This window comes from Andrena cerasifolii, chromosome 7 (genome assembly GCF_050908995.1).
Source record: "Andrena cerasifolii isolate SP2316 chromosome 7, iyAndCera1_principal, whole genome shotgun sequence".
Classification (NCBI taxonomy): Eukaryota; Metazoa; Arthropoda; class Insecta; order Hymenoptera; family Andrenidae; genus Andrena; species Andrena cerasifolii.
The window spans coordinates 14,323,728-14,351,257 of record NC_135124.1 but is presented as its reverse complement, the minus strand read 5'-3'; the positions used below and the strand labels follow the sequence as shown (position 1 = coordinate 14,351,257).

The following is a 27,530-nucleotide window of genomic DNA, read 5'->3' as shown; positions in this document are numbered from 1 at the left end:
GGGAAAGCTCTTTGAAGCCGTATACGCCGCGGTCGGCTTTCACTCCTGAACTTTAGAAGCTTTCAAGCTCGAGCTCGGGAGGGGGGTGGGGAGCGCGTGTGTATGACCAGAGGAGGGTGAAAGGGAAGAAAGGAGCGGAAGACGAGGGCGATAAAACGCGTCCAGGGTCTGTGTAGCATTTTGCAGAAGGACAGAGCGTATGAAATGGATTGCTCGATACGCCAGGCTTCCTTTCGTGCTGGAAATTAAGGGTGCTCTGATGGTAGCCTCTCGCCTCCCGAGATTCATCGACCGTTCCCGAATTGTCTTTCCCTCGCGCCACCTCTCCCTTCTACCCCTTCGAGTCCACGATCGCGCGGTGTTCCTGAATAATTTCCAGTAAGCAGTAAGATCTATTCCGTCGTGACAGGGAAAGCGAACGGGGGATACCAAGCTGCGGGCGGAGGCACAGGGAGCTTCGAGTAGAATAGGTAGCGTAACCAGTCAGGCATCGTTCATTTCGACACCGCCCGATCTGTTAGGGGTTCGTAGCAATTGAATTCGCGAGGATTAAGCGACGGGAATCAATCCCCCGGGGATTGAACGATTAGGCTACCCTGGACACGGGTATCGGGGCCAATAATTCTCTCTATCGAAAAACTGTCCACCTGCGAAGTTCAGGCATGGCGGTTGAAACTTAGAGGCCAATGGTGGGAGTGTTCTGAAGTTAATTCTGACGAAAGTTCTAAATTAATTGCTTCCGATAATCCGTACTCGATCGTTCGTGAACATTAAGTTCTTATCTCCCATTTGAATTCCCCACGGGGGATTGAATCCTTCGCAGAGTGGAACCTTCAATCTAGATGCTTCAGGGACGTTCCATTGACGGCACAAGTGATCGGAACGACGAGCGTTTCGTTCCATTTAATTATGTTAATTTCTTTTTAATGCGATCGTAGCCTCCATAAGCTAAGTGCTCGTTTTTATTTCTCCGAGGAGGCGGGGGACCGTCGCGGGCCACCCTGTATTGGCGAACGCTTTCTATTCGTCTCTGAGTACGCCGTTGTGCAAGCGGAGGTAACGTCTGTTATAGTCGATCGATAGCCGGCGCGGCATTCTCGAGGGGAATTCCATTAGCTTTACGACGCACGATTTCGGGCGGTGTTGATGGGAACGCGGGGTTTTAGCCGGCGAAACGGAACGCCGCTCCAAGGTGTTGGCTTTGATCTTCGTGATCGATCCTCGTCCCGCGGCTAGCCATCTCGCTTCCGCTAACTTCGCCCCAATAGCAGCGGAACGAATAGCGCAGAACATCTTCGGCATCAACGTGCTGTGGATATTCCGTGCCCGCTATAGTCCGAACAAAGTCAACTGTCCCTCTCTCTGGGAGCGCTAAAACGGCGGGGCTAGCCCCTGTTAGCGGCCTTGAGCGAGGAATTGATTTTGTTCCAACTATACCGAGGGATGTCCAGAAGAGAGCACTCTAGCTTCACAAGGGAAATTAGGCAACCCGAAAATTCAGAAAATTATGCAACTTTGTGTGCAAGTAGAGTAATTCGTCCGTAACACAAACCTATTTGTTGTTGGTGCCAAACATAACTAAAGAATAATCTTAATATATAAAGCAGAAAGTGTTTGTGCTTGTCTGTCGCTTAAAAATTTTCGAAAGGTAAACTCTGGAGTCGCGAAATGTGTTCCAGCTCATTATGCCTGACTAATCCAGATGAATGTGACTATTTTCACAAATAAATAAATAATTTTTTTTTTATAAAATCAGTATCTAAATTTTGGGCGAAGCTGAGTAGTAAAGCTAGTTAAAAATAATTATCGAATTAAGGTGGTGGAGGTGACTTGAAAAGTATGGACCTTCCGAGAATTATTTTTACACAGTTCTGTTTTTATAATAAAGAGATGCAATTTTTATTCAAACTTCTTTTCGACACCTCTCACGGTTCTTCAGATATTCCACGAAAAAGAAAAGTCTACACTCTTCTCAAGCTTTGATTTCACCCCCCTAAAACTGCACTACGTCACCAACAAAAGTTAAATTCGTCTTACGCCTGAACTACTCTACTTGCGCGCCAAGTTGCACAATTTTCTGAATTTTCGGGTGCCTAACTTCCGTTGTCAGAGCCGATCGAACACCTGATGGAGAAATTTTTCCAGTGGATACCAGTTTCTCTGTATTCCTTCAGCTGCTATCTCGGAGATTTCCAACTGTTTTCGAATGTCCGAGAAACGATTCTGTTTCGTGCGAGCTGCTTCGGCTCCATTCGTTTCGAGAATGTTCGAGCATGGACGCGGTTAGATCACTGCCGCAAAGGGTATCCGAGCAAATCAGAGGAGTGGAAGCTAATAAATCAGCCCGCTGCGCGATTGTTGATAGAGACAGAATAAATGGCCGGGGACGGTTTGATTATTTGCTTTGCCCGCGTAACTCGATTGCTTTCGGGTCGCCGGCGATTAGGAGGAGTTCATTCCTTGGCGACCCGGTGCTGGCTGGACGGTGAACGAGTGCGCGTCGAGGGACGAGCGTCATCGGTTGACGTCGAACGATGACACGGCAATTATCCCCGCTGAATTACGCAGCCGACTAATCCTGGCTTATCTAATTACGCTCGCCGGCTCCGAGCCGCGACGCGCGTAAACGAGATGAATTGATCGCGATTCTCTCGCTTGCGTCTTCCACCCAGCGCCGTGATTCTTCGCCCGACGTCGTTTAATCATTGCCGCTCTGTCGCGGGCAACCCATGAATCTTTGTGTAACGAGCACTCCCGCAGGTGGATTTTCTAAAGAAGACAAATGATTCGCAAGCGACGGAATTCGATATTCCGTTGAATTGCGATCGAGGGGACGGCGGATAGAGTCGCCGAAGGATTTTAGCGCGGGTTTAGGGAGGCGAATCGGCACCGGTGCCTCGGCGGTTAGCATCGAAGCCATCGAATATTCCCGAGGGTGGATCGCGTGTTCGTATTTTTACAGAGTTGCCCCGATTCGCCCCAAGCCGGACGAGAATCATTCGGACACGAGCTAAGAGGCCTAGTTCTCCTTGGATAAATAATTATTCTATTTTCGCCAATTGTTTACTACTCCCGCACGTTTCGCCGGCATCGTCCCAGTAGTTGCTCGCCGGCAAGTGTTCCCGGCACTTTGCTTATCAATTTGGGTCGCGGCTGCCTTTGTTTTCAGAGCCCCGCTGTTTAGCGTCACGCCTCTGTCGCAATGAAATACAATATCGACAAATATTTTCGGATACGTGAAAAGGACCTCCTGCTTTTGTCCGAGCACCTCGAGACTTCTACTTTATCGTCAGTTAAGGTACCAGAAATCCCGAAGGAAGTGTATCGTTGCATAGAAGAATTCGCGAGGCGAGTCAAAGAAATCGGGTAATTAAGGCCGCTGGTCCACGCAGTCATAGACGCGTACGCGTAGAGAAACAATCGTACGACGCATCTGTCGATCATCGATCTGCATTTGTCAAGATGCCTGACGATCTGTCTCTGACGCGACGCTTCGTGGACAGACGGTCTAAGATTTCGTTTTATTACAATTAATCGAAATTCGAACGCTCTCCCCCTTCGATCCACACACGCACAGGGCCCACCGATGCCCCCAGTGGGCGCGCGCCACCGCATTCGGTCACTGTGAATGAGTTCCGTGTGTTACACCGCGTACAAGTCATGAATGGGGAGAGAATGCACCGTATTGATTTCAGTGTTTCGCAACTACGCCCATGCACCGTGAACCGCGGCCGCGTTCATCTCTGCCACGTGACCATAATCGCTCGATGTAACGCGCCCCGAGGCGCCACGAATGCCTATCGAGATATCAAAATCACCAATTCCGAGTGGATCGCATCCCTTAGACTCCCGCGTCTCGCCCTTCGGCGATATCACGGAAAAGTAAGTTATAATAGATCGATGCACAAAGGGTTAATATCCCAAAGTGGCCGGCGTCTACGAGTCCCAGTATCCGCTGCCATTGAAGTGATAAAGGAGCATCGGCCTGCCCCGCCCGGAGGGTCGGGGCGAGCGATCGATCAGGCGTACCGAATTGCATCCCGAAGGAAACGAAATTTCGGAGGCTTCCGGGTGCACGCGCCGCGGGTTGCCTGTCGCAGGGGGGACGTATCGCTGGTTACGAGTATCGTGGCGCACTGTGTACGGCAGAAGTTGGACGGCTGCCCGCCTCGGAGCTCGAAAGTTCAAAGGGACGATTCCACGGGCGGACTGGCCAAGTTCGTCGAGCTTCCGACGCGTCCAATCAAGGTTCGTCGAACCGGGCAGCCTTATCAGCGAGCGGGCTCGATAAAGGTCTCCGATAATCGATCGGTGGAAAAGGTTCTCGGTCACCGGGGGAAGCTCGAGGCTCGAAGTGCCTCGAATCGCGCTTGCGGGACTTCGCCAAGGAATAGCTGGTGTTTTCTGAAATTCCTTGACGCGACGCTCCTCCTAGTAACAGCGTCGCAGAAAGCGCCATTGATAATAGAGGGCAGTGGGACGCCTCGAGCTGCCTCGCGGACTTCACCTTCGGTTTAGAGTAAAATAATAACCAGCTGCAATCGAGTTAACGATTAGCTGCAAGAGGAACGTGTGGACTTGTCACGCGCTGCCAGAATAATGGCAAAATTAACCCGTTATCGTCGCGAAGACCGCGACATGTGCGAGCGAGGCTCCGCACAAGTGCACGCCTCTGTGTACCTCTGTACCTGTGTTGACACGTACTTATCTCCGGGCGGCGAGTACACGTGTCTTTCCGCCGTCGGCGACGTCGGTTTGTTTGAATTTCAGGCGTTCGACACGGTGGGCCCGGCCCGTCCGACGAATATCGGGCACACCGAGCTGATAATGCGAATCCACCAGCGATCTCGCGCGTTGCGTAAGCTCCGTTGCGCAGTCGTTGCTTTCTGCGGGATTTCTCAAGAATATCGATCGATCGAGTTAAGGATTCGTCGTATTACATTGTGTGTGGAACGTGACTCGACCAACAAGGGGCGACTGAAGGAGTCGGATGAGGTCCTCCATAAAATTGGCGGGGCTGGTTCTTAGAGGGACTGGTAATTTCCGATGCAAATGCTCGCTACGGAGTCTAGCCTCTAGCCGCGCAACCCTGTCTGGTGTCTAGGAGCCGTTTTAGGGCCATTCCCGGCTAATGGAATCCTGCTTTCGGGCTTGACAGATATGCGCGAGAGTAGAGTCTCGATATCGAGCTGACTTCCCTATTTATGCACTCTCACGAGCATATATCCCAGAAGTGGGTCAGCGCTCTTTAGATTTGTGCCTTCGGCGGGATAAGCGATCTGTCAGGGTTGCAGCCTTCCCACGTGCCAATTTATCGATGCCGAGAACCGTGTAGGAGCTTACGTGGAAGCTTTAACAAGATCCGACTCGTCCTTTTCTTTCTTCTCGAAGGTCTGGGTTAAGTCTCTCGGAGGAACGGTCTCCTCCGCGTATCCAATCACGAGGATCCCCTGCGTAGAATCGTCTCGCGTGTCTTTTGACGCCCGTTCTGTGTTCTCAGTAGCGCGTAATTGGAAGGTGCCCCTGTGATTTGCGGGAGGAGCGAAAGTATTATTCGGGACTGAACTAGGCAGCTCGTTTCTGTTAAGAAGAATTTCTAAATTAACCGACTCCTGCGGCCACACTCGAAGGGCATCCGCCAACAACCCTCCGCGTAGTATTTCGCAAAGGGGTGCCGTCCTTTCCCTTCGTCCGGCGCAGGTGTATGACTTAAAACTGCAAGAGCTCGCGGAGCAGAGCGGCTAAGGTAAACTGTAAGGGTCTTCAGCGCTGTGTATCCACTTTTCAGGGGTGGGACTGGGGGCGAAGGAGGGCGCGTGGGAGAGAGAGAAAGGGAGAGGAAACATGGCAGAGCGTAGCGCAACACAGGCAACTATCGTGAGGTGGTCGGATCAATATTCCGCCCGGTCCATCCTCTGACCCATATCTCTCTTTCTCTCCAACTTACCTGTTCCCTCGTTCCCACCCCCTCCTTCTCCATCCCCCACGGCGGTGGCCTCTCTCGTTGTCTTTGACCACTTCCGAGCACCGAGTTGGATTTGTTCAATTAGCTTTCGGGGCTTGTCGTTCGTTTGCAGACTTTTTAGGATCGTTGATCTTCGCCGCCGCTGCGAGTTGAAAGAGGGACGGACGGCTCGTAATGCGCGAGGCTGAACGAGCGAAATTCATTTCAACCTCCCGGGGAATTTCAGACGCTCCCGCTTCCCTGTCGATTCGTTCCTGGCTCGTGGGACACCCCCGCGAATTTTGGAGTAGAATTTTTAGATTTCACGCGAAAAGATCCAGGCTCCTGGGGGTTTTCGAATAGAAAGCCTGGCCGTTATCCTCCCCGCAGCCACCCCCACGGTTGCCAGATGAACTCTCTTCAGGTGGAGGAGGCAAGGAACTCGAGTTTTCACGAAGAATAACGTTGCCGCTGCTCTTAACGCGCCGCCTTTTTTTTTATTTTTCCCTGCTCCGACCCATTTTCTCCCTACTCGCCCGGCCCTCCACGGTCCACAGTGTTTTCTCTTCCCCCTTTCCGCGCCAGTTCTCGTCCCGTTTTCTTCCCTCCGTGGCCCCGTTGTCTCCTCGCTTTTGTCCGGCGTTTCTTACCTCCGCCTCGGCGCGAGCCTCCGCCGAGATCCACCGTTCGGTTCCTTCATTCATTCACGTCCGTCCAGTCACCGTCGACTCGTTACTTTTCATTCCATGACCTACATATCCTCGTCGCCTTTTATTTACTCGTCCTTTCTTCATTCCTGCGGCGCCCCTGTCCCCCGACAAACGCGTGGACCGCGGCTGCATCTCAGGCTAGTCAGTTTCGGAGCTTCCAGGCCCCCGTAATCACTTCTCATCTGGTCGAAGGAAACCTTCTTCAGAGCGGAAACCCGCTCGAAGTCTGCTCGCGCGCCGACAACATTCTCAATTATTGATATTCGCGAACGGCGGGGGCAGAGTCCCATCAGCTCCCTCAAATAGGTCACTAGACTGGTTTTGGCGCTCTTATGTTATTTATCGCGCCGCCATCGACCACGCGCTCGAAGGACTACCGCGGAAATGTCAGCAGGAAGGAAAGCAGGCCTAAAAACGCCGAGACCCCCCGTTTCCCTCGATCGAAATCTCCACGTTCATCCACGTAACTGAGCCTCTGTATTACAGTGTTTGACCTTCCAGTTACCGCGGATCCGAGAATCGCCAACGCAATCAACTCCAGGCGACCGTTTCCCTTTTTCCCTCTACTTCGTGAGCGCGCGATGTGTGGGTCGCTCGAACGAGGAGCGCGTTTCCTTTACATATCGCCAGCATTACGCATCTGGTTGTAGCGTGCGTAGCATCGAATTTTCGAGCGGAGTAGAAGGCGACCAGGTAAGGTCCTAAAGTTCAACTGAAGGTTTCGCGACTGTTGGATTTGCCTGGCGACGAAACCTCCCTTGTTCTCAGGGCCCGGGGTTTTCCCAAATTTGTGCACGCGTTTCCTGCGATTCTAGAAGGAACGCGACGGTGGTGGCATTCGGTTAGAAGGACTCGTGTAGAGCGGTTGTTTGTTCGTCCGCTCGATATTTTCTCCAAAGTAGTTTTGGTGTTAAAATAAACCATATTTCTCTGTTGAGTTTATTAAGAAGTGTAGTTTATTACCACCCTCGCGTCTCACACCTCATGGTGTGAGACTCGTTCGATGTGGAAGGCGTCTAAAAGTCTTCGGAGGTGGAGAATCCTTCGTGGATGCTGGAAGAAACGCGAACGACCACGTCCGACTCCGAGGCTCCGCGCAGAAATTCGCTAAGCTCTTCAACTCTTCAGGGTCTGTCTGCCACCTGTCGGGCTGTCTGTCAAGCCAACGACAATCCACTCGAGTCGATTTACTACACGATCTTACGTACCGCGCAACAGTAACAAAGATTCGTCGATTGGCGCCGCGCCAATCTCTGCGGAGAGAGGTTCCCTTTCCCATTTCGGCAACGGGAGCGTTCCCCGAATCTCGTTCCCGAGGACACGTAACGCCGCTGATTGGCGTCCGTAACTCTCCGCGGCAAGCCAGATTCGAGCTAATGAACCTGAATCTTGCACGGTGATTTATCTGGGCCCGGTTCCGAAGCTGCCGCTTCGAATTCCGCGATCGATGCGGGAGCCCCTCCGAACGTCACTCGGAGGACATTGGAATTACCACTTGTAATTTCCTTTTTTGTCGCCTTGCCGCACTTAGAGAAAGTAACTAGGCTTCCGCTGCAATTCTATTAATACACTTCGATTCGATAGATCTTCTGTGTTTGGCGAGTGGACCAGAGAGCGTCGGTGAACGAGGCGAACAAAGTTGTCCACCCTTAAGGGGCGTAGTACTTTTTTTTGCCCGAAAATTAAGCATTCTTTATGAATTTTTCTTCTATGAAATTGAAAAGCTAGAAAGATTGGGTTCGTTGCAAATAAAAGATCACTGTTTGTAAGTTTTAAAAGAATTTTTATTTAAAAGAGCACACTCCCTCCCCTTGCTATAGTTGTGCAATAATTGCCGCGCCATAAATTCCGCCTTCTATTCTTATTTGAAACATAAGAACAAATCAAGACGTTAAAATTTATTACATTTTTCTAGCTTTTCCATCTTTCTAGCTTTTCAATTTCATATAGAAAAAAATCATAAATAATGCTTAAATTTCGGGCAAAAAAATTACCATGCCCCCTTAAGGTGCAAATCCACGATGAGACAATTGTTTCATTATTTTATTACTTTTTAATAATTTTGTCATTGGTTTCATGAAATTAGAGTCTCAAGAGACAAGTTTCATGATGTATTTATATTTCGATAGCAAGCTACGTTTTCTTGCGCTTCGTAATATCGATTAATATAAATTCACTTGTTCCTCTTAGTATTTTAAGCATTATGTAGGTACGCAGGACATTGGGGTATGCAGCAGCGCACTCAGGATTTAATCTAGGGAGGAGGCGAGTTGAACGGATAAAAACATTTGTAAGGCAGATTAAAAAAACTATTATAAAAATTAATGTAAAGAATAAAATCCATTTTTTTTTACAAAACACTTGAATTACTTCAGTCATGGTTACATTAATCTTCTTTTTCCTTTCTCTTTGAGGGTGCTAGGTCTGCTTGGCCCTCCTCAGGGTGCGCGCCTGGGGGTAGATTGGGGTCAGATATGCGAAAGAATTCACAGGAAATCGCTAATTTTCTCTTCGATTTCGTAGTCCCTCGAACTACTCGGCGATTAAAATTCAATTAACGGTTATTGTATGTATTTCTGCGTGTATAGTATCTGCCTGTCCGTAATTCTGTATATGTAAATCTGTATGGCCAGCGTGGTGGGTATTGATGTTGTCGTTCGAGTCAATGACGAGGGCACCAAGCACCATGGCGCAAAAACCAAGGTGATGTAACACTGACACCTCTGGCAGGCCATAACAACGAGCATCGTAATATAAATAGTAAGCCGCGAAGGAGATGAAGTAGGAGAATCTGGACGAGGCACACGTACCATGGAACGACGGGGCAAAATTCGACGGACTGCACCGAAGCTGGCCGCAGTATCGAACCGTAGATTTCAATCTACGAAGATTGTCTGCCGTAATTGGTAGATTTCTCGTTTCCGTCTCGCCAGTTGTAAACGCGCCACACGGGCAGCAAAGCTGACGGACACGGTGGTAACAAAATGCCTCGCGTTAACGATGTTTTCCTTTTGTAGAACGGATCAGTCGCTTTTGATTGCCTCGATGGGACACAGAACGTTTCCTCCCCTCCACTTTCGTTCGCTAATAGAATCCGAGCTCCCGGTTCTGTTTTCCTTATCCTTTTGTATTAAAACGTATTCTCCTGGCACGCTTTTCTCTTTGGCGCGACAGGATTCTCTGTCAACGAAAGCGCGGTGTTTTTAAATGCCTCGAGTACGCGTCAGGAATTTCAGAAGCAGAGGTCCAGCGTTGTTTGAGCATTCCAATAATAATTACAAGCGAAACGTTCGCGCGGGAGGCGGCGTTATTAATTTCGGCGAGAATTTTAATTGGAGAAACGCAATTAGTACGATGATTTTCAAGCCGGCGGAATTTTTATAGCTTTTATTAGAGGGCGATTTCGCTGCTTCGGAGTTTATCGCAATTATCACTTATAAACGTCAGTTTGCGAGCGAATCCGCGGCGGGTGAATTAACGAAGATCGACATCGGCCGGTGTGACAATTGCGCGCTGATCGTGTGTCATAACGGAATTTAAAAGGATTACAAATTTCATCCCTCCCCGTCGCCCCGCCCTCTCGTAATTTACTTTCGACAGTTGCGATTGCGTTGTTATGCTTGGCGAATTTCGTTGCTCGTCGCAGCTGGAATCGACAGTAAAGCGGTCCGTGGTGTTTCACTCCGTCCCGGGGTCAAATGAACGCCGATGAATCCCGAAAATACTGATTGTCCGTCGAATTGGGAGAAAGTTACGTTTGAAAATCAGACCTGCTTTTCCGTTAAACGTGAAATTCACGATATTCAGCAGAAGGAAATGTAAAGCTCTCTTTGAACTGTAACGTTACTTGATCGAAGGAGAGATAAGAAGGGCTAGCAATGAAATTAAAAGAAAGACAGAGTGAATATTTAAGGAGTACTAAGCTTACGTTATGTTTAGCACGATTTGAGTTTGCAGGATTTTGAGAATTTTCTCGCTTGAAAGATTTTATTCGAGTATTCTTACTTGGTATATATATATATATATCAAAGTAAGAATACTCGAATAAAATCTGTATATATATATCAAAGTAAGAATACTCGAATAAAATCTGTATATATATATCAAAGTAAGAATATATATATCAAACTAAGAATACTCGAATAAAATCTATATCTATATATATATATATATATATATATATCAAAGTAAGAATACTCGAATAAAATCTTTCATGCGAGAAAATTCTCAAAATGCTACAAACTCAAATCGTGCTAAACATAACGTAAGCTTAGTACTCCTTAAATATTCACTGTGTCTTTCTTTTAATTTCATTGCGAGCCCTTCTTATCTCTCCTTTAATCAAGCATCGTTCCAGTTCATTATATATATATATTCGGAAGACTGATCACATTCGCAGTTTGAATTTCGCGCGGACGATCTCCCACTTTCAGAAATCGGCGATCCTCGGTGGGCAGGCACGGTTTCTTGTTCGGCTTCCGCTTGAGTCGCGATCAGGACAGCATGAGGTAAACACGTACCTGTACAATAATCGCGGAAGAAATGTTCGATCGAAGGAAGATTTACTAAGACCTTGCGATCCTCTGGCGATGGCTTTGCATCGATGATTTTTGGCGAACGACACTAGAATTCCACGAAACATCGGCCAGGCGACTCGACGGAAAATCAATGGCAGATCTTGGTGAGAAATTTTTCCAATTACCGCGCTTGGGCGTGAATTTTGAAAGAAATATTTCGAGTACGTCGCGCTTAAATGAATACGAAAGAATACGTATTTCTAAATCTCCTGCGTTTCCGAATATTCGATATTGCCGGATTTCTACACTTGCAAATTCATTTATTCATGACTGTATTTCTGTATTCATCCGCTATAAAAAATTCTACGACGCCAAGTATCGCTGTCGCTCAATTTCCCGTATTTCCATGTAACTATTTATGTATAATTATTTCGGAGCGCCACTCGAATTCGCTTGAGATCGTTGATACACGATGCGAAGACTCTGGCACCCATCTTGCCCCCGTTCCTCGCCCCTAAAGGTGCCGTTTTTGCAGATTAGTGAGAGACTCTTCGAGATCCTTCGATGTAACTCACGAAGGCACCTTAACGTTCGTTCCGTTTGAATATCGAAATTCCTACGGCGAGCTGATAGGGGGAATCCAAAGAAATCTGATCGTTGCACAAAATGCCATCGTATCCGGCGCATATCATTGCGCAATATTTCAAGCTGTATTGCAAACTGTTTGAACATACGTATAGGTAAGAGAAAATTTTACTCTTTTATTCTCACCATTGCGCAATTCTCAAGCAAAAAATCGCGCGTCCACTTTACCCAAAATTGTCTCTCGGAGTTGCAAATATTGGGTGGTCGCGAAGGCTCGCGGGAATAAAAGTCGAAATCCGAGTCGCCGGTGGTCATAAATAATTCAATGGAATTGCGTCCATTAGCTCCACGAGGAATTGCAAAACAGTAGAAAATCGACTGATCCTCGCGTGTTCGGGCGAAATACGAGCGAGGAGAAACCGCGAGCACATGTTAAGCATGCGTCGGGGCGATTAAAAACTTAATGTCCATGCGACACGTCGCCTCGGCTTGTTTTTGTCAGCCAGCCTATTTATACGCGCCTTTTGGCAGAGCTGCGCGAGAAACTTCGTCACGTTGATCACGCCCTCCGTCACGTTGCTCTTTCTCATCTGGCAAAAATTCGTCTCAAGCTCTAACGTCTCTGTTTGCATCCGCGCGCATCGTCTCGGTAGATATCGACCGAAGATACTGCGTAATTCTCAGCCCGAAAAGTCACAGAATACAGTGCCCGCTAACTTAACAAATTACGTAACTACCAAGAACGATTAATCTTCCACGCGGCTTTCACTAAAATTCTCATTAAGTTTGATTCGAAAGCCAAGGAGAGTCGTAATAATTCCAGCGCGAAACCACTTTGACTTATCGAAACTATCCAGTGATCATCCGCGAGCCTTCCAACCCAAAAACGGCAAACCTAAAGGGCTAAAAAAAAACAAAACACCTATCTCGCCATTAGTCGAAAGCGCCGATTTTCTCGCAGAGATCAAATGGATGGTCGAGGCTTCGGGACCAGCAATTCGTTCAGTGCCACCTCGTCGAAGCAACGCGAAGCACGATGGTGACGTGCAGCTTTCTCGATCTGAACGGGCGAGTTACTGGATTATTCCAAAAACGCTTTCCCCGAGGTGGAAATCGCGGGAAACCCGACCATGCCCCAAAGGAAATGTCGTCGAGGAAAAGACGCCTCGAAAGGAAGAAAAACAACCGAAGCAGCACCGAAAATTGAACGTCGAATCAGTTTAGCTACCCTCGAACTCCCGTCTGTGAGCGGGAGCGACGAGAATCGATCCAGGATCGTGGAAATCGGATCGCATCCTGCATTAAAGATCGAAGAATTCTTTGCCAAGGATCTCCGATTTTTACCGCGGCCCGGGCCGGATCTTCTTCGATCTCTCGATCGATTCTCGTCCGTCGAGGCACGTCGACGGAGGGGGTGTTTCTTGGATCTTCGATCTTCCGATGGCGTCGCTTAGTAGATCTTTTTTCTCTCATGGGTGTCGCGAGTTATCGCGATCATATCGAAATTTGCATATTCTCAGCGCCTTGTTTGGTAGTTTTAAGGGAATTAGTTTGTAAGTACACGCGATGGTAGTAGCGATTCAAGCTGTAGGGCGTTTCAGCTGCAGGCGTAAATATTGCAGGGCGTAATTATCATTGGACACGGGGGGTCCTTGGCCAATGCTAATTACGAGTTTAGAAACCTGATAGCGTTTACGCGGTGCGGCTGCAGTTTTTGAAGCGCTGAAAATTCTTGGCCCACCACGTAAATCGCCTTGGTTCGTTATGTCATAATGGGGGAGGATTCGGCCACAAAGATCGCGCGAAAATGTGTACGTAAAATGCTGGTGTTTCACAGTCGTCGTTAGTTTTAGGCACATTTTAGCATCGTAAAAAGCAATTAAGCGAGGCAGGCAAATGAAAAATTCGATCAACTCTGCTTAACCACATTCCTCGAATTTATATTTCTTGCCCGTTCGGCGGCGAGGTAGTTGTAACTTGATGTGTATTGTGCAAATTTCGATACTCGTTCGGGGAAGATTCGCGATTTGAATGTTAATAGGCAAACGCATTATTCGCCTTTGCGCGGCGACAGCTCGCGTTTAATTTCGTGGATGGAAGTAAACAATGGTAGAAAGAATTTTAAATCGGGATTCAATCGCATTTTATATATCCATCGCGCTAGTTCTTTTTATTGCATTAACAATTTTAAGCTTCCCAACAGTCGATGGACTCAAATGTTTGGTACTTTTATAGAACGACCGTTTTGCTTTTAGCCGCGGAAAAGGTCGACTATTTTTATACATTTTACCTATATTTGCAACCAAAACCATTATTTGCTTCTTTTCTTCATTTCAATTTTTCATTGCATAGAGATGCCAATTTTACATTTATTTCAAGCGAGCTGAATTAAATTATTTTATAGATTCCTTCGTAGTGGTAAGAAAATATTTTTTGTAGGAAAAATCTCTCGATCGATCATTTCTTTCGTCGGAACATACTAATAATAATAATAATAATAATCATTGAACTTTGAGAATCGAGTAGAATTTGCAAGAATGAGGAGTTATGTGTTTACAGAAAAAATGCGACCACTAATAAACCTTAGATACAAAGAAACAGAATGTGAATTAGAAGTATTTAATAAGGATCGGTGGATCTAGTCGTAGCTGTTAGCGATTATTTATAACGAGCGTAGTGATAAGTGCACAGTAAGATAGCATTAATATTGTAATATGTTTCCTTAAAAGACCCAATCAGTATTGGTAGCACAATGATTACGCACGAATATGATTAGTTATGAACAATATTTACGCGATTTACTGTATTTTCTTCTGTACATTGCAGCGTTATATTATAATAATGTGATCGTTAGTATTATATTATTACAGATATCTATTGTAAGAAATCTGATAATTAACCAAGTTGTACAAAATATACTCAAGCACGATACTTACGGTCCGATCGCTACCTACCCATCCCACTGCAGCCCCTGCAGTTGCAATTTTGTCGCAGTTCATTGCAAAGGGAGGGCTGCGAAGTTTAGCGTGGTATTAAAAATGCCAACGTGGAATTTTAAGTGAAATAAACCAACGAAATTCTGAACGTCACATCTCATAGAGTTATTCGCTTCGAAACTCCCCCCGGAGGTTTCAATTTAATAGAAAACCTTGACCGAGCAGCTGCAGAAGGGTTCGCACACCTTTCCTTAATTTCTGAACATTCCAACCCCGACCCTCGCAAGGGGAATCCTCGAGCACGGCGACTCGATCGAAATTCCACGCGTCTAATCTAATAGCGATGTTCCCGTATGGGTGTATTTTAAACTTTGACACCAGATTCCAATTTCACGGTGGATTCAACGCGCCCGACAAGCCGCGTTCCTCGACTCGACAATTCCGACGCGACTCCCGTCGCAGCCATGCCCCGTGCTTCGGGAAAGAGCGAGTCCCCAATAGCGCAAGACATTCGCGTTCTATCGAAACTAGCCTAGAGCCTGATCTTGACGGAACCAATCCTCGCGGCCCTCGGCGTCAACATCAGACCAAGCTAGGAAACCTGCAAGGATCCCCCATACACAGCGACCAATAGCAATTCGATCCAAGCACCCATCGCGAGCTCCATTCGCCCAATAACAACACAGACCCACCGCTATAAATCCCTAAACAAATCGCTCATCCTTGATCCTAGCGATCAACCGCCGCTGTTCGCGCGAACCGTGGCAGCACCGACGAGCGACCCTCGCTGATCGATCGTGATGCTGGCAGCCGAGCGCCGACATGTCGTCCGAGAATGACTGGAAATCGGGAAAGCAGCGAGCGGAGGAAAAGCCTAGCGACGACGGCGAGGCAGGGGTGGAAGAGGAGCGGCTGGACTGTCGAAGGTTGTGGAAAACTTTGGACGAGCGGCTGGCGGGCGTCGATAGCAACGCGAGCCTCTACGTCGCTGTTCGCCAGAGCCTGCACAAGGTTAATCGGGTCTCGAGAGGTTCGTTGTCCCCGGCGAGGAGCCCGCGCCCCGCGGCGGACAGAGGCGGCGTGTCGCAGGAGTCTGGGGTCGGTCGATTCGCCGCGATCAAGGCGCTGTTCGACCTGAACGGTGGCAACGAGGAAAGAACGGGGACGATCAGAAGCGAGATGGGCATCATGGGCAGGCTGGCCAGGTCGCTGGGCTGGAAGAGGCGCGACCCGCTCTCCTTGGACTTAACCCTCGCTCGTGAGCCGTTCACATTCACCGTTTACGTGGGAAGATAAGTAGGCGCATTCGGCAGGCCCGAGGCATTCATACGATCGTGTATCTGTTTCCCGCAGAACCTTCGGAGAACCGTCTCGACGCGAACGACAACGTGGTGGCGAAGTAGCGGGACATGGAAGCGGGCAACATTTGCGACCAGTGTCTAACGAAGAAAAGAACGAACGAGGAAGAAACAGAGGAACGGATGCGTCCTCGAGTCGCGGAGCTCTCTGCGAAAGTAGGACGAGCTGTTTCGTTTCCTTTAAGATCGTTCTCTGCTTTTTAATTAACAAACGACTGTTTCGCCGTTGCTCGGTACTGTGCACACGCGCCGGGAATGCGCCGAATAAAATGGCCCGGCGCACGCGGGGATCCGTCGTCCGTTTGTCGCCGGCGCGGGAATATAATCGGCCGCGAGATATACAAAAACGATAGTCGCGGCTGGGCTGTTCTCTATACTTATTTGCACGGTGCCATCTGCGCGGCTGTTTGTCAGGCATCCGAGCGTATTTGTTCGCGGCGATTGTTATTAGCCGACCTCGGGCCCGTCTGGCCGTTTCGCGCTAACAAACCCGTCGCAAACGACGGGCAAACGGCGCGGGATAATGAAACGAAGCGGGGCCTCGGGAGCGCGGCTTTCTGCCGGGGGAATCTGCGAACGTGGGGGGGGGGGGGGGGCGTAGGAAACGTAGAATGGTGCTTGCTACTTTCTGTCCAGCAGAGTATAAAACACTGGTCGTTCAGGGGACAAGGAAATACGGCTGAACGTGCACCCCTCGAGACGTAGGGAATTATTTATTTTACGAATGTAACTTACCTAACAGTAAGGTGTACAGTATTATATCCAGCAGCGAATAAAACATTCACATTGTTCTACACAAACACGAATCTCTGTTAATCAGGAAAATTGCATTTTGATCTGTTCCTCTGGATAAATAAAGGGGCGTTTGTAATTCTGTTAATTCGTTAATACGGTTTTGGAAAGCTTCTCACAATTAGAAGAATGGGACAATTTGCAATATCTCAGCAGCACGAACCTGCCACCCGCATCCTCTTTTTACAGTAGGGTAATTGTGGGACAGTCGCCGCACCTTACGCAAAATTGTCACCGTGTCTGAATTTTGCAATGATAATTTGTTCCAAGGATACGTGCTATTAGTTGAACATCTTGTGCTACTACTAGATTAAAGAAAAGCAATGTTTTAATATTTGTTAACCTTAAAAAATTCAAACTAAAATCATCTATTTTTTAGGAAAGACGCATTTCGAAAAACGTTTAAGTTTCTATTTAAACTTGTTAATTTTAACTTTTTCTTTAAAAAAAAAAATAGTAAAAGCAAAGTAAAATCTTTTTAATTTATACAGTTATAAAAATAAAATGTGAAAAAAGAGTAAGCAGCCCACAAATATGTTTGGATTATCAGATTTGTCATTAAAAAATAAATAATTTGCCTCGAGATATCACGGTATCTATTTTGAGACACTTTTTTTGTATTTTTAACATTAAAAACATCATTTAGTCGACTTAGCTTCCGATACAGTGCGCATAAAAGTGCGGCATCTATCCCAAATGCCCGGAAGAGACGCCGCACTTTCGCATTTCCAAGTGCTATGTCGAATATAACTTATTCTGGCCGACAAATATTCCACAGAGTTCCCCTAACGCATTAGAGAAGTTATATCACGAAAAACAATGAACTTTTAACTACTACGATAGCAAAAATAAACTCAACGTATAACTATTGAGGCGAAGTGCGGTAGGCTTACCTCGAAAAACAGCAAAATCTTTAAAAGTAATAATGGAAACACGTTCTCGCTTCTAACCTAAACGAACAGCCTAAAGCAAATAAAATCGACAGTGTTGTATTTTACTACCGATAACCCTGAAATACCGAAGGTGCGGCGTCTCTCCCAGTGCGGCATATCTCCCGCAATTACCCTAAATAGTTTGAATAAGGAAAAATAGTCTCTTCTCTTATTTACTAGGTTATACATTTTTCAATCCGTAAATACGCTTTCGGGAGCGAAGAATTTCTGCTGTCCCACCCAAAGTCGACTCCTCAGTGGCTTAATTATCAACACGTACAATTGATCGCTCCCTAGACGGTACTGGCAATGTTTACATAGGCTTCAGTCGTCGTTTCGTCCTCGCCGCGTTCGCGTAACGTGAATATCTGTGTCCTGCGTATTTCTCAACTGTATTCTCTCTCGTACCTCGTGTATTCGCAACATTTTCGCTGCCATTTCTGGTGCACAGTAGTGTTGCTAATTCGCGTTACCAGCGAAACTATCTAGCATTGTTCTAGAGGCTTCAATCAAACTCTTACTAAAATATTACCCTCGATTCAACCGACTAATTTTTAATACTTACTGCATATTTTTTACCGTGCACAAACTGTGGTGCATTTGGTCTCAGAGACCAGACACCTTTACCCTACTGCGTTCCATACGTGGTCCACGAATCACTATAATCCAACAGCATAAAAATACCATCGGCAATCGTCGCGTTAGCACAGAGCCTAGTGCAAACGAGACAGTGTTGTTGTCTCCGCGTGAGCGCGAAGGTCGCCAACGGTTCTTTTGAACGAGGAATCACAGTTGCCCATCGAAGTCGTGAATAACGATTAAGCTTTGAGAGAGGCTGTAGATATCAGCTGCGGAGACTTCGCCACCGAAGAGCAGAAGCGGATCATCTACACCAGCCACATGGATGCCGTCGTCAACTTTGATCAGAGGGACGCGAGTGTGCTCTCTCCCGCGGTCAAGATCGTCGTTGGCAAGGAGGAGGTCGAGGAGGATCTTCGCGAGTGCAACAATAACGATATCAGTAAAATGTCCATGGAGAAGCTCGATAAGCATGGCCTGGGATCTGAAAAATCAATCGGCGATAGGTGCGTGGACACCACTGAGGCATCGGGGGAGTTGATGCACTCGGAGGAGGATCTAGATAGCAGCGACGTGGCGGAATCTATTTCGAGATTGTACCACCAAGATAGCGAACTGTCGACGTCCACTGACCAGAGTAGTTCGGAGGAAAAGAAGGGTGTACGCGATTGCGGCGTTTCCATATCGAGCACCCTAAGCGAGGTCGAAGGCGACAGTCTGTCCTGCGAGGATAGCCTGGAGAAGCTCAACAGGCATATTTACAGCTCTTCCAACGGTCGGGGCGTATCTGAGGACTACGTGGACGCTGCAGACTCGTCGCTGCCGAGAAACGTAGTGGACTCATCGTTCGGCGAAGAGGACGACGTCTTCGAGGACGCGGACTCGGACGCGTCGTATCAGGGGAGCGCCAACACCAACAAGTTCCGCTCGTTCCTGCGCCGCTTGTCTTCGAAGGTAACGAAGTTCTCGCGGGGTGACTCAGCGAAGATGTCCTTTTCGCCACTCGACAGGCAGTCGACGGAGAAGCTGGCAAAGGCTGCGTCACCTGTGTCGACGCGAAGGAACCAAGCCTGCAGCTTAATGAATGAGAGAACGTTTGCTGAAAGCACGTGCGCCAAGACGGACGTGGCGATGCCTCGCAGGAGCGGGCCAGGTAATCGATTATGAATTGTACAGGCTGGAATTGCGGGATCCACTGTGGAAAACAACGAAGACGGTCCCCAGTTTCGTTTCTTCGAGTGCCCCTTACCGATAGAGAAGCAGGATTACTCGCGCTCCTCGCGATCCAACGCCGTTTGCCTTTCGCCCATGGGCAAACAGCAATTTGCAACGGGTCGCGATAAAGTATTATAAATCATCCACGAGAAATGGGGGCTCGAGACGTTACGTTCTGCAAATGTGTACGGTGCATTAATTGAGGAGATAGGAGGAGATGACTCGCGATAACATTGTCGCAAGTAGCTCGATCAATATTTGCCGGACTCGGCTAATTGCAGGGAATCGTGCCGCCAAGTCCGCCCGAAATACGCGTGCCCGCACGGGTCCGCTGCGACCGGGGTCCGAGCGGGAACGTGCCCAGACTTTTGCGCGCTGGTAATCTCTGCAAACGTTTGCTCGATACTGGCAGGCACTCTGAGATAATAGAATACGTGGTCGTTCGTTGCTTGCAGATTTTCCGTGCAGTGGTTCTCCGGAGGAAATTGTGCAGGATGTGTTTTAATAATTGGGGCTATTTTTTGGGGCGCTTTGGGCAAACAGTTCAGGACTTGAATCTGTTTGATCCTCTTAGAGGGTTTAGGGCTACTTTTTAACCGACTTCAAAAATGGGGAGGTTATAGATTCGACCCGTATGTTTTTTTTTTATACGTTTGCCCTCGCATAACTCCTCAGCATATGGGCCGATTTTGATGATCTCTTTTTTATTCAAACGAGGGCGGTGGTCCCATCCTACACTGCATCAACATTCGCCCAATATTTTCCCAGTTCTGGTTAATAATAAAGACTACTGTCGCCTAATTATTATCATTTTATGTACGTACGTGCATATCTCCTCAGCATGTTGTGTCAATATACGTAGGGGAGACCGTGGTAAAGTGAGCCCGAAAAAGTTTGAAGTCGAATACAATTTTTTCCTTTTAATAAAAATGCGTGGAAAAAAAATTTATAATGTAGTTTAAACATTACTGTTGATAATTGACGAGTAGCAATACTTAAAATAAAGTATATTAAAATTCAACTTGAAAGAAATGATGCAAGTGGTATCATTTTACCCCATGTATGGGGTAAAATGAACTCCTATCCGGGGTAAAGTGAGATGCAACAAAATAAGAGCTTTAATTAAGGATATAGGTAAATATTAACCCCTTGCGCTGGAATGACATATTTAGCGCGGTAGCTTCTGGCTTTTTTGCAACTGTGGTTGTCAGAAACTGACACATTTTTCATTTTTTTGGGTTAGTTTCTGTTCCACCACGCCGTGTGGTTTTCTAGTCAGCTGACAGGTTAGGATATTGCGCACATCACTTGCGCATCGGTTCTTAGAAGCCATTTTCAGCTCAGTTTACCCCGGTCACTTTACCCCGAATACGTACCCAGTGGAAAATTAATTATTTAATAATGTTAGGATTAATGTTTTCGCAAACCTTAAAATAACACATTTATGATTGATTTATCCGAAAAGCTAAATGGAAAAGGAAACCAATCGGAAGTCTCTAAAAATTAATTTCTAATTTTTTAAATGAATTTACATTTTTCGATATCTGAAAGTGCATAATTATCTTCTTATTCTTCCTATTCTTCTGTTAAAGAACAAATTAAGGAAGCTCATTTTGCCCCGAGGTTCACTTTACCCCGGTCTCCCCTATACAAAACTGAAAAGTTAAAAATAAACAAATTTAAGAAAAGACTAAAACCTACTTCAAAAAAATAAAATCGCACTAGAAAGAGAAAAATATTTTTCTCCCTTATTTAATCTACGAACTCTCACATTTTAAGTCAGTGCCTCATCATTTGCACTGTGTAAGTCTGGCGCCGACATACAAGAATTGAGAGCCGTAGAATAAACCAGGGAAAACATTAATTTTTTACTTTTTAGTGCAATTTTATCCGAGAATGATTTCAGTAAATCCTAGTCGATTGCTCGATGACGGAGAGTGTTAATTTAAACGCAACCCACAATAAAGTACCATTTCCCTTGTTACAGATGTGCTCTTTCCGCCGTCGCACAAATTAACAGTCGCAGAGGTGTTCGACGCGCGGACGGATCGGCCGCGACCGGAGGTGCTGAAACAGCACTTTATCCTCGAAGGTAGGATCGACGAGGCGGCGGCCCTTCGTATAGTCAACGATGGAGCCGCCCTGCTGCGCTCGGAGAAGACTATGATCGACATCGAAGCACCAGTGACTGGTGAGTCCATCAGCTCTCGTCTTCTTCAACTACGCCCGTTCTCATTCACTTCGACCACCCCAAATTACCGCGTTTCGACTAGCGCGGGAGTACTTGCGCTTGTCCAGTGAATTCTGCGTGGTCAGAAACGCGCTGAAAGGCAAGGACAAGCTGCCGCTCAGCTGGACGCATTATATCGGGACACGTTAGAGGGAAAAATACGTGGAAAAGCTCTTGACACAGTTTCCACGTATAGCAAAGGGTGTAGGCGCGGGGCGAAGGCGGGATTCCTCGCCTTCGGTGTGCGTTTACGTTTACATGAACGATCGCGCGAACGCAGAAAGTATATATCGGACACGTCGCCGTGTGAACACGGATCCACGGTTGAGCGGCTCGTCTCGCCTGATCCAATAAGGGAGCTTAGGTCGATTCCGCTCGTGTGGACCGGCCTTAAACCCTCGGCCAGGTAGAAAAGTCGAGGCCTCGAAACGGCACGCCGCGTTTCCATCTTTCAACGCGACTACGTTCCTCTCTATATCTGTCTATCGACCCCCTTTCACCCCCGGGACCGCGTTTTCGTATCTGCCTTTCATTATCCCTCCACCACCCCTTTCAGTCTCCTTCTAGTCGGTCTCTGTCGCCTCCCCCCGCCTTTCAATCTTCAGCTTCTGCTTCTAAATTCTCGTTACGAGCAAGATTCCTTCTATTCTTCCCTCTCGCGATTTTCTTGCACTGACGCAACTCCAGCGCATCACGCACGTGGGGTGATTTTCACGAGTGCTCAGGGAAGCGTTCCTCTTGTCCTCTTTTTTCCGCTTCTTAGCCTGGCTTGTTCCACGTGTCGATGGATAATACTGCACTAATTGGAGCGAACGGCAAAAAGCGGAGTTCCACGAATTACTCCGCCGCCTGAGGGGGAGGCGAACAGCCCGGAGCAAAAAGTCCATCCGCGGTGTTCATATTTTTCATCGTTCGCGTATTTTCTGCCGCGCGAGCAGCTGTTCCGTCGCGCAAACACCGCGCCAGAGGATCGCGTTGCAACGTAATTTCGACCGACCGTCGAATAGCTGACGACGCGGAGCAGCATGTCGGCATTGTTCTCGCGAGAGGATTGTTTCCCCCTTTCTCGCTGCGAATTCGGACGTCGATGGGAGCTCCGAAAGTACGAGCGTATTCTTTCTCCGCGGGAATTCACCGCGAGGAGGAGGGCCGTGAGTCGCGGGGTCTCGGAATCTGGGGTCTACGAATTTATAAAGTCTGATTTTAATCTGTTGGAATGTGTACAACGATGGACTGTTCCTGGAGTTGAAGTGTCAGGGACTTTGGGGACCCGGTGACTTGTGAGTTTTCCTTTCAGTCGCTACAGGAGACCCAAAAGAGGGGAAAACGGTCTTCTCGACCCCTGCGCTTCTCAGTCCGAGAAAACCCTCCAAACGGTTAACTTGCATCGCGCTAAAGACTATTCTTTCCATTACTTTTAGTTTAAGTATTACGCAGTTCTTATTATTATTATACTGACGATCGACTGTGTAACTTTTATTTTCTTAAATAAATAAACATTATATTCTAACATAATCATCCGTGGAATGCGAAAGATGCCGCGAGAGATCAATCCGTACTACTCGGAACTCGTGGAGCTCGAGGTTCGAAGCGTGAGTGGAATCAGCGCCACGCGTTTATCAACGACTCAATTATTTATCGGAGACCGTGGGGAGCGGTTCAGCTTCCGCGGGAATCTCCATCATTGCGATTCAGTATCGACGAGAGCGACGCCGCGCTGCCGAAGGCCTCGGCGTTTGGAAACGAAAGCGGTGGCCCTGACGCGGCGACACACCCTTCCATCCACCGCGAATCCTCAATTACGCGCGTCAATTAGTTCCATCACGGTCGTCTTCACGGTGTCTGCGATTGTTCTCCGTGCACAATACACAGCAGAACACAATAACTCGGATCGATTCGATCCCGTCCTTCATCCCCGCCTTTCGCCACCCTGCACGAGGCTCCACGTCGTCCGCGAGCCAGGGCGTAGTTATTACCCTTCGTCGACGGTGAGACGCAACTTTTATTGGCAAGGATTAATCCCCTTTCCACGCGCTCACCTCCTCGATCTCCTCTTCTAACTACTTTTCCTCGAAACACTCGATACCACCTCGCAGCTCACACCCAGCGATTTCCCCTTTCTGCCCTTGCGTTCTGTCAGTGTTTCCAAGGGAATTCACTTAGGGTTAAATAATTAATTCACGCAATTCTGCGTAATCTGTGCCGCAAGAATTCAGCCGCCAATATTTTTTCCGCAGTTAAATCGATCGGACTTCCTATGAAGAAGTCCCCGGAGAATCTTTCGGGAGGAATCGACACGAGGGATTCGCCTGATATCTGGAATCGCTCATTCTACCAGCTTTACCCCCTTCGATCCCGTCTTTCTCGCCCGACCTCGCTCGTACCACCGGCTGCTGCATCCGTTTTGCTCGTAATTCATCCCACCCACCTCGCCGTCGCCCTGACTTCGCCCCTTTCGACACAGATCCCCGTCCGTCGACTAGACCGCCCCCGCGGAGCACGCAATTTCCCTCGTCAGTCGCCTGTTGTTCGCCCTTTCTTCGTTCCCCGCCACGTGCGCGCCGAAGCGTGCCCGCGAACGCTCGCAAACGCACTTACTTTCACCGTTTCTGTGTGCAACCTCGCGCTGTTATCGATAGCAATCTCGCGATTCTTCACTCGCCGAGGATCCTTCGATGTGAAAAGCGTTGGTTGGGAGAAGTGGCGAGCCCGAGGCACCGTTAAAATTTCCCAACCGATCCGAGGGAATTGCCAGACACAGCGCTCTGCCGTCGACAGTTTTACCGTCGACCCTCTTTATTATCCCATTTCCTTTCTATCATGAAAATTGTTATCCACCGTGAAGCTGGTCGACCGTGGCGACCGTAAAGCGGCGCTCGTAAAATTATCCTTGGGACCGGGCGTCTTTCGAATAAAATTCTTTGCTCGCGGGACCGATTTCCCTGCTTCGCTCGTTGCCCGCGCGGATCCAGCAGCGTGGCTTCCCGGTGATCGATGCTTGCGCTGGGAACGTTGGAAAATAGGGCACGCTGCGCGGAGGACATTTTCCCAACGCGTGCTTCTCTTCCCTACCCCGCATCTTTTATCCTTTCATATTTACCTTCCGCGCGCCACTCTCAATAATTCACGCAGTCTTCGGAGCACTGGGATCAAGTGCGCCGTTCAGAGAATCGGTATAAATTAACGTTCAAAAGCTAGCAGCTACTGGCCAGGAATAGAAGAAACTCTGCTACCCACTCCGCGACAGGGAAATCGAGAATTTGATCGTTAAAATTCCTTAACCGATCCACCTGGGACGTGGGAGCAACGATTTTCACGGTGTCCTGTATTTCTGCCGCAATTCCAAGGGTCTCCGGCCCCCTGCTAGTCGAGAGGTGTTATCTTAATGCACTTGCTTGGAAAATTGATACCCCGAAGGCTGCGGGCCGGACTGGTAAAAGCCTGGTGGACCGAACCGAGAACGGCGCGGGGTCGCGGCCGCCGAGGCTGAATTATTCAGAAAATTCCCGCGGGATAGCCCGAGGGGGAAGTTTCCGGCCCAACTCTCGTCGAACATTAATTGAGCCTCGCCGAGCCCGATGCCGCATAAGCGCGGCCGGTTAATGCATAACGATCCTGTTTAGAGCACTCTCAGTGAGGTCCATCTCGCGTGATTCGTATCCCTCGTTCTCTGCATCTGGGTGTTGCCCCGACTCGGGCTAATATCGAAGGGCAAACGCTCGGGTGAATGCTCGATCCGGAACTGTTTTCTTTGGTCCCTTGTTGGGCTTATTTTTATTTATCTTTTTTTTTATATTAAGATAATTAAATATTATTAAATTAGAATTATTTAATGCGTTTTCATTGCACTATTAGATTTACATTATAGGGATAGGGGGGCGCAGGTTGTTTGAATATTATAAAGGAGAGTCACGACTCGAAAAAGGTGGCGAAACTCTGGGTTAGAACTTTGGTGTGATTAGTAATCTGTCGGATGGTTTGTTGCTTAGAATCGTTTATTTTTACACGCTTCTTATCTTCCAAATTTAAGTGGGTGGTAGGATGGACTTGTAACCGAGGAGATCCATGAAACAGCTATCATCGAAGGTATCCGATGTTGCTCCATCATGGATGAGAACAGACCCCTAATGGAATCGCAATTATACACGCGTAGCTATTACATCGGCGCTCGCGTTAGCTCCAACAGCTGCGGAGTCGTTAATTATCTTATTAGACGCTAACGAGACAAAGTCGATGCTCGGTTGATACACTCCGTGACTCGAACCGCAGCGTGTCGATGCGGACGTGTCGCAACAGAATTGCGTCGCGCTCTCGCGTGGAAATTGAGGTATCACTTATTGAAACTCCTGGCAGGGGGAAATCGCGGGTCCTGTTACCACTGCAATTTATACTTGGAGGGATTAGAAGGTAGTCTCGCTAACGCTCAGTGAAACGGGTCAATAATTGGGGCGATCAGGTGAAGGAACTGTGGTCTAGGGAAAGGAGCACGTATGGTTGGTTTCCTCTTTTATAAAGATCACCAGAAGATTCCTCGGAAAATAAACTCTCGTGCCTATTACTCGACTAAATTCGCTCTCTAACCGCGATCTCATCCTTCAAGCATGCAGTGACATTACTTTTTGCTAATAAGCAATAGCTATTAATTCTTAACATTTGCTCTTGCTATTTCTCAACGTCACACATGTGACGTTAGCCCTCACTCTAGATTGGCTATCTACATTTATTTCCCGTATACCCTGTTAGTGTTTTAAGGGGTCATGCTCAGTCAGGAGGCCGAAAAAGTGATGGGCAATAACTTAGTTATTGATAAATATTTTTAAACAAAAAAAACTACGATGCACGGTACTAGATGCAATCTTTAAAAGGGAAAAAGATTTTCTGAGAAATGTGTTATAGCTTTTGAGTAAAAAATTTCCAAAGACCACCCTTTTTTCGGCCTCCTCACTGAGCATGACCCCTTAAGTAGCTTTAAGTGGTACAGTACACAGCTGTACCTCGTCTTTTCCACGACTTTCTCGTTTTCTTATTTCTTTTCTTTTGTAATGTCTATGCGCAGTAAAGAATTATTATTAAGCATCCAAAGGCTGTGAAAGCTGTAGAACCTCGTCGAAGCACCCGAAATCTCCAAAGACCTCTCACAATCTTCCAAGCTTAAAGCAGAGAGTGCATGATCCACGATGCCACTCGTAAATCCACGAATGTGAAAGGCCGCCATAAGGGCCCCGGAAAAACGCCCCCCGCGATTATACGCCGATACCAGAACAGCTCCGGGATACGGGCGAGCCATAAGGAAGCCTTAGAAAGGGGGAGGATAGCATAGCAACGATTCCCCTGTTGGCACTGCTCGGAATACAAATTTCCCTCTTATCGCGATATATGAAACAATGTGCTCGCGTCTACCATCCCCGGGGACGGTGGAAAGCTCAAAGAGAACTCGATATCGAACGGGGAGAGGGGGAGGGGGAGGGGGGGAACGGGCTTGGTATGGGGGCGAAGCTGTCGGCGAGCCTCAAAGGTTTATCGTTCCTTTTCGCTGTCATTTCAGGGTAATACGCGATACTTGATACCGGAATACGTAGAGCCACGTTTATTGGATTTTTTTAAAGTGCCTCCTTGCTCTGTAAAGGAATCGAGCACCCTTCCCCCGTCGGCCGGACCGTGGAAAATTGTTTTGCTCGACCGTTTAGGACTTTTTCTACCATTTGTCATGCTCCACCACTCGGCGATCTTCG

The 27,530-nt window shown here is 47.8% G+C and overlaps 2 protein-coding genes and 1 long non-coding RNA gene across 9 annotated transcripts in view; all 3 read left to right on the top strand.

The window, feature by feature from the left end:
- Positions 1 to 27,530, top strand: part of LOC143371542 (serine/threonine-protein phosphatase 2B catalytic subunit 2) — a 149,465-nt gene that overhangs the window by 36,901 nt on the left and 85,034 nt on the right. For 3 of the 7 annotated variants that reach the window (XM_076816822.1, XM_076816820.1, XM_076816819.1), the window contains exons 1-2: positions 18,217 to 19,506; positions 21,556 to 21,759. In XM_076816822.1, coding sequence (XP_076672937.1) covers positions 18,675 to 19,506; positions 21,556 to 21,759 — 1,036 coding nt within the window. In that variant the 5' untranslated portion in view covers positions 18,217 to 18,674. Of the gene's footprint in view, positions 1 to 18,215; positions 19,507 to 21,555; positions 21,760 to 27,530 lie in introns of those variants that run through there. The other 4 variants (XM_076816818.1, XM_076816823.1, XM_076816817.1 and 1 more) reach the window with 4 other exon arrangements.
- LOC143371563 (uncharacterized) lies at positions 11,123 to 14,687 on the top strand. The gene is made up of 3 exons (XR_013086039.1): positions 11,123 to 11,335; positions 11,707 to 11,911; positions 12,694 to 14,687. It is a non-coding gene; the product is annotated as an uncharacterized LOC143371563 (long non-coding RNA).
- Positions 15,474 to 16,850, top strand: LOC143371559 (uncharacterized). The gene is made up of 2 exons (XM_076816857.1): positions 15,474 to 15,950; positions 16,046 to 16,850. The coding sequence occupies exons 1-2, from the start codon at positions 15,515 to 15,517 to the stop codon at positions 16,093 to 16,095; spliced, it is 486 nt and encodes a 161-aa protein (XP_076672972.1). The 5' UTR covers positions 15,474 to 15,514; the 3' UTR covers positions 16,096 to 16,850.